Raw genomic sequence first — 9,249 nt, 5'->3', positions numbered from 1 at the left:
GAAAAATACGGTATACATTTATATTATTATATGGATTATCTGTACTGTTTTTTCTACGATTATTTACACCGTGCACGGTATGTTGAATATGAATATATGATAGTTTATAGACGTAGCATGTGACATAATGCATGGTTACATTCTGTATATTGTATGGGATGTAGTTATTTTTTATATGAACAGTACTTCTCTCAGTTCAAATATCTCTCTTTGATAAATAAAGAAGATTGAATCCATTATCAATTTTAAAAACCTCAACACTGAAGCCTCCCAGTGGCACAGCGGTATGTCTGTGGACTTACAACGCTAGAAACCGCGTTTCGATATCCGTGGTGGGCAGAGCACAGATAGCCCATTGTGTAGCTTTGTGCTTAATTCCAAACAAAACAAAAAATCAACACTGAAAAATGATTTCCTTGTGTCACCAAACGTCTGTTAGTTATCGTAGTGAAGCTTGTAAAATATCAAAATTTAAGTTTTTAACCGTTTTTCCCTTTTTGATTAGGAACTGTAAAAATTATCCTCATGAGTTGTTATTTAACCTTCAAATACCATTTTTTTGAATTATTACAAATTTCTCAAAAGGTAAAATACCTTTTTTTTAAAAAAAAAGTAAAACACAATTACCGAAAATTAGACAGAATAATTGCATAAATTTACCTAATTCTCTAACTCTAAGGAACGTTTTTATCTTAAAAAAAAAGAATTAGATTCATTACAGGTTACACGACGCCGAACATGTTCGCCCTTTTAGCCGTGGGGTCGATATAATGTAACAGTCAATCCCACTATTCGTTGGTACAAGAGTAGCCAGTGGGTACTACCAGTCCCGGTTGCACTTTCTTTGGTCTGTAGTTCAAAAGTAGTAACAGCGGTAGATAGTCGTAGCAGTTTTACTATAAACAAATATACATAATCATTAGAGATTTCACTTCAGAAGAGTGGTGTTTGTGATACTGCAAAATATCCTTTCAGTTGAGAAAGTAAAAGTTAGTAGCAATTATGAATTTATTCATCTGTAGTTTGCTTTATGATTTTTCAAAGCGTGTGTGTGATATTTATAATTTTTTGCTTGTTTTATGGGTTTTTTATTTTCTGACTACACGATCCTCTTGTTAAAGAAAAACTTTATGTGGTACACGTTATCAACGTATTTTCTGTTGTAGTGTAAACTACTAAATGTAAGTTGAGTAGTTCTAGAATAGTCCAGTACTGATTTATTTTATTTTATTGGAGTCAATAGCACTTATTTTCGTGTATAAAATATCCCTGGGCGAACTGATTTTCAGTCACGGCATAGCGGCTCATAGAATGACTCTTAAGTTTTTTCAAGTACAAACATTTAGCCCGTATCTCAGTCAGCTCTTGACCGATTTGAGATCTAGTTACAGCTTTGGACTTAGGAGGTCAAACCCTTTTGATTGATGTATTTGACCACGCCCAAGACCTTGTAGATTAATTTACTCCAATCCTGCCTAAAAGAATTTCAGTTTGAGGGTAGGCTAGTAGAGATCGAATCGGGTATACGCGCGTCCCACGCTTGGTATTGGTGGTGCACAAAAATATAGCTAATAACATGTCTCATAGATTAATTTACTCTAATCGTGCCTAGAATAATTTCAAGTTCCGCGGCTGTTGAAGATTCCCTCTTGTTTAAGTAAGATGTTTGTTTTTTTTTAACGCAAACCTAAACGCCCTGGGGAATCGAAACCCCGGATTTTAGCCTTTTACGTCTTGAAACTTAACGTTGACCCACTGGCGACAGGTAACACATGCATAAAGAATAAAAGACTACATATTTCACAAAGAATTGTTTTAACCTATATTTCCCGATTGTCAGTTGTCGCGTAAACAACTCATTGAAATACCAGCTAATTCTGAATGAGTCATGTGACCTGTAGAAAAAACAAGAAACTTCAACAGAAAGAATCGCACACATTCGATATTGTTGAATTACCAAGACAATATAAGTGTTATCTGGGTGACGTAAACAAGAGGTCCGGTTTTAACTGGCATGGTCTAGTAACTTTTTTCTACAACTATTAACAATATACGTTTTTTAATAGAAACAATAATATTACAGATACTTAAAATGCCCTTTTGCCGGTATTGGCTGATTACTCAGCATACACAAATACTGATGCAGAAATGAACGTCTTTAAAGATTCTTCTTAAAATATACTTAATCATGTGGTTCAGGGCTCTAGAATTCACCTTTTAGACTCAAAAAATGTTTGTTTATTCTTCGCCGAGTTCATGAGTGGTTTAAAACCTTTAACAAGGAGATAACATACATTGGTTTAATGATGTTTATAAACTAAAATATTTGTTAACTATTATTAATTTAGTAAGAACATTGGGGACATTAAATTTGGAAAATTTTTGGTTTACTATTTGCCAAACACGTTTTTATCCATTGTTTTAAATAAAGTTGCGTAATGTAAACCATGTAAGATACTGACATATAAGATGCTAAAAAGAACTATAATTGTTACAAAAGTATTTACAATAAATGACGTAGGGAGAGCTTCAATAGTTTATATTTTGATAGAAAAAACAACAGCTTATTATAGGAATGGATAACTGAAAATACATGAATTTTCTTGTTAGATCTACATTTACTGTTTGTAGAAGGTATTCGTGGCTTAGGATATTAGTATTCCGATTATAAGTTACAGAAACTTGTATCTCTGGTGGGATTTTTTTTTGCATCTTAACCAAAATATCTGATTAATGAATTTATTTATTTATTACTTTTACAGCCATGTTTCAAGCACCTTTGATTCCCAGTTTCCTTCCAAACCCTTCTAACCACCCGCTAAACATGCCTTCGGTAAGTCGGCCGGGACCAGGACCAGGGGGCGGTGGTAACAGTGGTGTCAACGCTCTCCTGCAACCAACCGGGTTGCCACTTCGCCCCAGCCCGCCAGTCCCCATGCTCCCCTCCAGCAGCCAGTCCTCCCCTTCCCCTGGAAGAAAGGACACAACCTCCCCATGCCAATTACAGCAGCAACAACAACAACATCCCAAACATCAATCACAACAGCATTTCAACCAGACATTTTTTCAACAGGTAGGTACATATGTTAGAATATCATGTATTCTTCTATCATTTTTAACTTTCATCAATGTTCGGACTGTTTTAGTACATGAAGTGTTTAATAATGACGATGTTGAAAAACTTTAGATGTGATCACTTAACATCACTGCCACACCTTTAGGACTTGTGAATTTTTTAAACATTAAATTACTGACTTGTTTGTGTACCATTCGCTATTGGCTCTATTGGATAATTCGATGTTTTTGCCTTTTACCACACTCAGTGTAAAGAACTGATAAATAATGAATGAGATCTACAGTGATAATTAGTGCGATTGGTTGTAATGTTAATAGTATTTTTGTGTTCGAATCACACGTTATAAGAGACCAACCAAGTGATGAACCCACCAAAAATATGATCAAAGAGCCGTGACTCCTTCAATAATTCTAGTTAATGGACTTATTATTAGTGCGATTGGTTGTAATGTTAATAGTATTTTTGTGTTCGAATCACACGTTATAAGAGACCAACCAAGTGATGAACCCACCAAAAATAGGATCAAAAAGCCGTCACTCCTTCAATAATTCTAGTTAATGGACTTATTATATCAAGCGTAGGCACTACAAAAAAGTTGTTTGTAGGTAACTAGAACACTTCAACTAAGTTGTTAAAACTCTTCAGTGTCAGTGAAAGGATGATGGGGTTTGGGGGAAGGGGATACTGGGTCTCTCTGTTTAGTTTTAGGTGTAAAAGAGAACATTTAGATGAATTCCGTGTAAATCTGGACTGTAGAAATAGAATTAAAAAGTGATTCAACTTCATTGCTGAGTACTTGTATTACCATAACATACAAATACTACTGTATGCTGCCGTGGAATATCCAGAGAGTATTTATGATAACTGGCCTTAATACAGCCATGTTTTCCATCAATTTTGTTTTGTGACAGATACAATTTTAAAAACGACATCCTCCGTGTATTACAGTATAATGCTGCTTTTTTAAAATTCCAAACTTGACATTTTTGTTGTTGTTATTTCAACCTCCCTTACTACACCTCAACACTGTATTATAACAAGTGTTCTGTTTCAACTCTATCTTGTGGCCTACAGATTGAATGGCCTTCAATACTGTTCTGCAACTTCAATAACGTATTCTATAGTATTCGTTCGAGAGTTTAAATCTTTGTTTCGGATATTCGCGTATATATAAATACAAAAAAGGCTATGTACGCTAACAGTCCCCAATTTGGAACTTAGACTAGACTTGCAGGAATTCACAAACTTCCTGAATCACGACCCTCAAGGTGATTTTCTGAGACCTCTGGGGTTGTTAGAGGAGTTACTGTTCTAATATATTAAAGTTTAGTAGTAGTACGCTTATGATTTATGTCTTTTTACTTGTTTGTTTAAAACATTTTAGGATCATTATTTTATACAAAAATTAAAATATATTTATATATATGTGTTTTATTTTGCATTAACTGCAACTCACGTCGATACCTCTTGCGGTCCATCATTGGATCGCGACCCACAGTTTGGGAACCGCTGTACTAGATAGAGAGAATTCTAAGAACTAAGAGTGAGAGCAAACGAAAACATGTAGTCAACCTACCGTATATCCAATGCTGACGAACCTTTCCAATACCAGGATTCATCAGGCCGGCTGTGATACGCCACGTATAGCAGTGGTTGAGGCAATATTTATATCATCGCCCCCCAGTGGCACAGCGGTACGTCTGCGATCTTACAACGCCAGAAACCGGGTTTCGATACCCGTGGTGGGCAGAGCACAGATAGCCCTTGTGTAGCTTTGTGCATAATTAAAAAAACAAAAACAATTTATATCATCAGTTGCATGAACAACGATTATTATGACGTGAACTAGGTTTAGGACGAGAATTGTAATTATTATCAATTTCATTTAAGTCTCTTACAAACCATAATTAGGGTAAAAATTAATAACACAATATTATTTGATTAATTTTAGCACGAGTTATTTATTACTATTATTATTATTATTACTTAATAAACTGTACTATCAACCAGGAGAACCAGCAAGCCAACAGCACCCATATTCAACTCTTTGGCTACTCTAATCAAATAATAGGATTTTACCGTCACTCTTATGACACATTCACGGTCCCAAAGTGCGGAGCGTGATTTTGCGGACATGGGGCTCAAACAAGAACCCCCAGTTTCTCAGCTAACCTTTAGATCACTCCCAGCCCAGCATAAAAATAATTATGAAATTTACTTCAACATAGGTCTGTGGAACTAGCAGTAGAAACAGATTGAATTACCTTTACCATTGATCCGTGAAACCTATAGCACCTGCTCCATAGCATAAATCTAAAAATTTAATTACCTTCAGCATTCACCCGTGAAACCTATAGCACCTTCTCCATAGCATAAATCTAAAAATTGAATTACCTTCAGCATTCACCCGTGAAACCTATAGCACCTTCTCCATAGCATAAATCTAAAAATTGAATTACCTTCAGCATTCACCCGTGAAACCTATAGCACCTTCTCCATAGCATAAACCTAAAAATTAAATTACCTGAACCATAGATCCTTGAAACCTATAGCACCTGCTCCATAGAATAAAATTAAACATTGAATTACCTTCACCATTGATCCGTGAAACCTATAGCACGTTCCCCATAGCATAAATCTAAAAATTGAATTACCTTCAGCATTGTTCTGTAGAACCAGTAATCTATTTCAATAATACCTACAGGCTTTAGAGACGTACAAATTGAATCGTTTTCGTTACTTTTTCTTGAAAACCACCAGCACCTGTTTATCCCTGTAAATATATAGGTTAAAATATCGTTCTTGAATGTAGTCATTTTATCAGTTTTTATATCAGTATTTTCTTGCCTGACCGCTAGACTAATACTTGTTGACCTAAATATTTTTTCTTCGATATCAGTTGTAGTATGTCATGTCTGGCTGTACAACATGAAGAATATTTTATGTCGAATTTTACTCTTCCATTAAGCCTAACTTATTTTAATATTTTCAAGAGGGTTGGTTATCCAGGATTTACTGATTTCTACTGAGGTTGTGTTTGTTATTATTTAGATGGGTGTAGAGGGCTTTTTGTATCATTATTTTATTTTTCTAATATGTGGTTCATATCCCGTTATATTAGTATTAATCCAGTATATTGTATGGTTTTCTCTGGAATGATGGACTATTGCAAATAGATTGGTATTACAGAATCTTTTATGTCTATTATGCTCCTGAATTCTAACTTTTGTTATGTTTTTATTTTCTCCAATGTATTCCAGTCCACATTTACAATGGATGTTGTGAATGGTGTTTCTGGTTTCCGTTGGGTCTCTAGATGGTATGACATGTACTAATTGTGATCGTATTGTATTGTGGTTTATAAATACTTTCTGGTTTTATCCTTTTTTTTTACATACCCTCCTACGTTTTGATATAGTGAAATATGGCTGTGCATCTCTAATTTTCTTCCTGCTTATTCTTGGTGTTTATCTTCCTTATTTTCATCTTTATCAAGTGTTTCGAGTATCCATTGTCGATTAGAGTTGTATTGATGTGTTCTTCTTCCTCCTCCTTCTTGTTCATTCTTGAAACCACAGGTGTCATAGACTGCCTCAACACTATAAAGAGAGTGGTTTGTTTCATAGTCGAGACATTTACCTGTCACAAATCTTGTTTATTCTTGAAACTAGGCAGTCTATGACTCCTGTCTTGTATCTGTGGGCATCCTCTAAACTCTAATGGTATATAAGTTATGTATCTTGACAACCATGACGTCTAGGAATGGGACTTTTATAGGTATTGTGAATTACACTGCGGAATATTTTTCATGAATTCTCGAATCTTCTCTTTCACGTGTGGCCATATTACATATCGCATGTGCTCAAACTTTTGATATGTCGGCGATAGATTAGCAGCCGAACCGCATGATAAAAAAAAAAACTGGTTAGTAATTAGTATCTAGTAAATCAAATGTATACACTAGTAACTGTTTAATAATTAGACTCGTAGATGATCGTGTAAGCAACTAATCATGACAGCGATGGACGTTTCGGCATCCTTCTTCAAGGATTCACAGCATCATAAACTTTACCGTCTGATTTTTTTAAAATCTAGTTTAAATAAACAACTACTGCGTAATCTGAAGTCGTGTTAGTTTTCATTTCTGGTGCAGTTACAACTCTTCAGTCTGCACTGTTATATTTGAAAGCTAATAACAATGAAAAAAACGAAGTTTCATTTTATCATGTTGAGTTTTATATGGCAACTAAACTGAATAAACATTTATTAATTCTGGGCTGCAGTCGTCAAGATAACCTTCTATTTATGGCTTAAAATCTAGCGTAATTTGAATAAAGATTGATACAACAGTTCAGATTATGCCATAGTTTATTTAAACCCGATTTAAACATCGAACAGTATAGTTATGGAGCATCCCGAAACATCTGGTTTGAAAAAACAATTCTGAAGCTGTGTTAGTTTTATATTTCAGTATATTACACATGTAACTTACTGAGTTTAAAACTTCGTTTTCTAATTACCGTCTCGTGAGAGAGTCCATTAAAACTTCGATTTAGTGTTTCTAAAGTTTGGTTTATAAAATAAACAACGACTACTTGACAAGTTTTAGAGCAACCACAGTTAGACACAAATTGTAATATAAAACTCTACCCAACTGACAGAATAGCAAGACTTGTTGATGTAGGCCTCTCGAAGAACCTGACTTAATGTGTGTGTTTAACTCTGAAGAACGGTTTACATATTTCGTTAAAAGGTTAAGTAAAGAAACTATAGAATTGAATCTTAAGTTATAGCCAGCATTGCGTGGCTGTTGAACTAATGTACATTTCTTTTTCTTCGATACTGATATCATTCGTAAGAAGGATGTAAGTATATCATCTATTTTTGTATGTGGGTGTGGCGTATACGTTTCTGCTTAATGTACGAGAGTGTATGTAGTTGAGCCAATAAATGCGACGTGTTACACGTGTGTGTTGTAAATGTCATATGATTTCATTGAGGTTTAATTAACTCGGAGGGAAACTAATTATATTTAATCGAAAAATGAGAATTGCTTATGCAACCTCATTAATCAAAGAAAGGGTCTGTTATGAAATACGTTTTGTATACTCTTAAAATTTTTAATATTTTTGGTAGCGACGAGATTAGCTTAGAATAAGGAATGTATGGGCTATCACACTGTAAAACATACGGTTAAAAACAATGCCGTACAATCGAATACGTATTACTTAACTTGCGGCAATATCACCGCCATCAGCGTGTCGGTGCCGAAATAATCTGCACATGCAATGGCGTGTCTACTGAGGTGGTGTGGGCAGACCCCCATTGAAGAACTCTTCCCCCAGCAACCCCCATCTGAAATATAAGGATACAGACTTTTAATATTTTTAAATTCTCCCTACATTATAACTCCCACTGACATCAAATATTTTTTTGTCGGTTGGTGTAGCCATACTACGTAACTGGAACCGAAAGATCTCCAATCAGATGAAACCTAGGGTGTGGGTTTAGTAGTAGTTTGGAGCAGCACCACGAAGCTGTGTAATGAGATCCTGGGGTAATTTCGGCTTGTTTGATAATAAATGGCTTCTTCTTAAAAGCAAAAAAAAAAAGCTTATTTCTTTTGTATTTAATAACACTTGTCCCCCCCCCCCTGGGCTCGGCATGGCCAGGTGGTTAGGGCGCTCGGCTCGCAATCTGCGGGTCGCGGGCTCGAATCCCCGTCCCACTAAACATGCTCGCCCTATTAGCCGTGGGGGCGTTATAATGTGACGGTCAATCCCACTATTCGTTGGTAAAAGAGTAGCCCAAGAGTTGGCGGTGGGTGGTGATAACTTCCCACTACTAAATTAGGGACGGCTAGCGCAGATAGCCCTCGTGTAGCTTAGACCCCCCTTTTTTTTATGCGCCAACTAATTCTTTGCACCCCATCCGCAGCTACCTCCCTCCCATAAAAATCCTAGAAACGCCACAGTGCAAATGACATCAGTAATAAAAATATAGCATTTAATGTTTCTAATGTATGTATATTTTTTAATGCAAAGAGTTAAAATGTTGGTTCAATAATATTGTCTAAAAGTAGGTAAGGCAAAGTTTTACGCATATTGGCGTGTTATTCCTTCGAATAAGTGAACATTTGTTTTTGTTTGTTTTTGAATTTCGCGCAAAGCTAC

The 9,249-nt window shown here is 35.5% G+C and overlaps 1 protein-coding gene across 10 annotated transcripts in view; it reads left to right on the top strand.

The window, feature by feature from the left end:
- Window positions 1-9,249, top strand: part of LOC106457358 (NGFI-A-binding protein 1-like) — a 165,520-nt gene that overhangs the window by 97,067 nt on the left and 59,204 nt on the right. For all 10 annotated transcript variants that reach the window (XM_022383250.1, XM_022383256.1, XM_013916770.2 and 7 more), the window contains one exon: window positions 2,763-3,073. In XM_022383250.1, coding sequence (XP_022238958.1) covers window positions 2,763-3,073 — 311 coding nt within the window. The remainder of the gene's footprint in view (window positions 1-2,762; window positions 3,074-9,249) is intronic.

Source organism: Limulus polyphemus, unplaced genomic scaffold (assembly GCF_000517525.1).
Source record: "Limulus polyphemus unplaced genomic scaffold, Limulus_polyphemus-2.1.2 Scaffold321, whole genome shotgun sequence".
Taxonomy (NCBI): Eukaryota; Metazoa; Arthropoda; class Merostomata; order Xiphosura; family Limulidae; genus Limulus; species Limulus polyphemus.
This window is presented reverse-complemented; position numbering and strand designations above follow the sequence as displayed.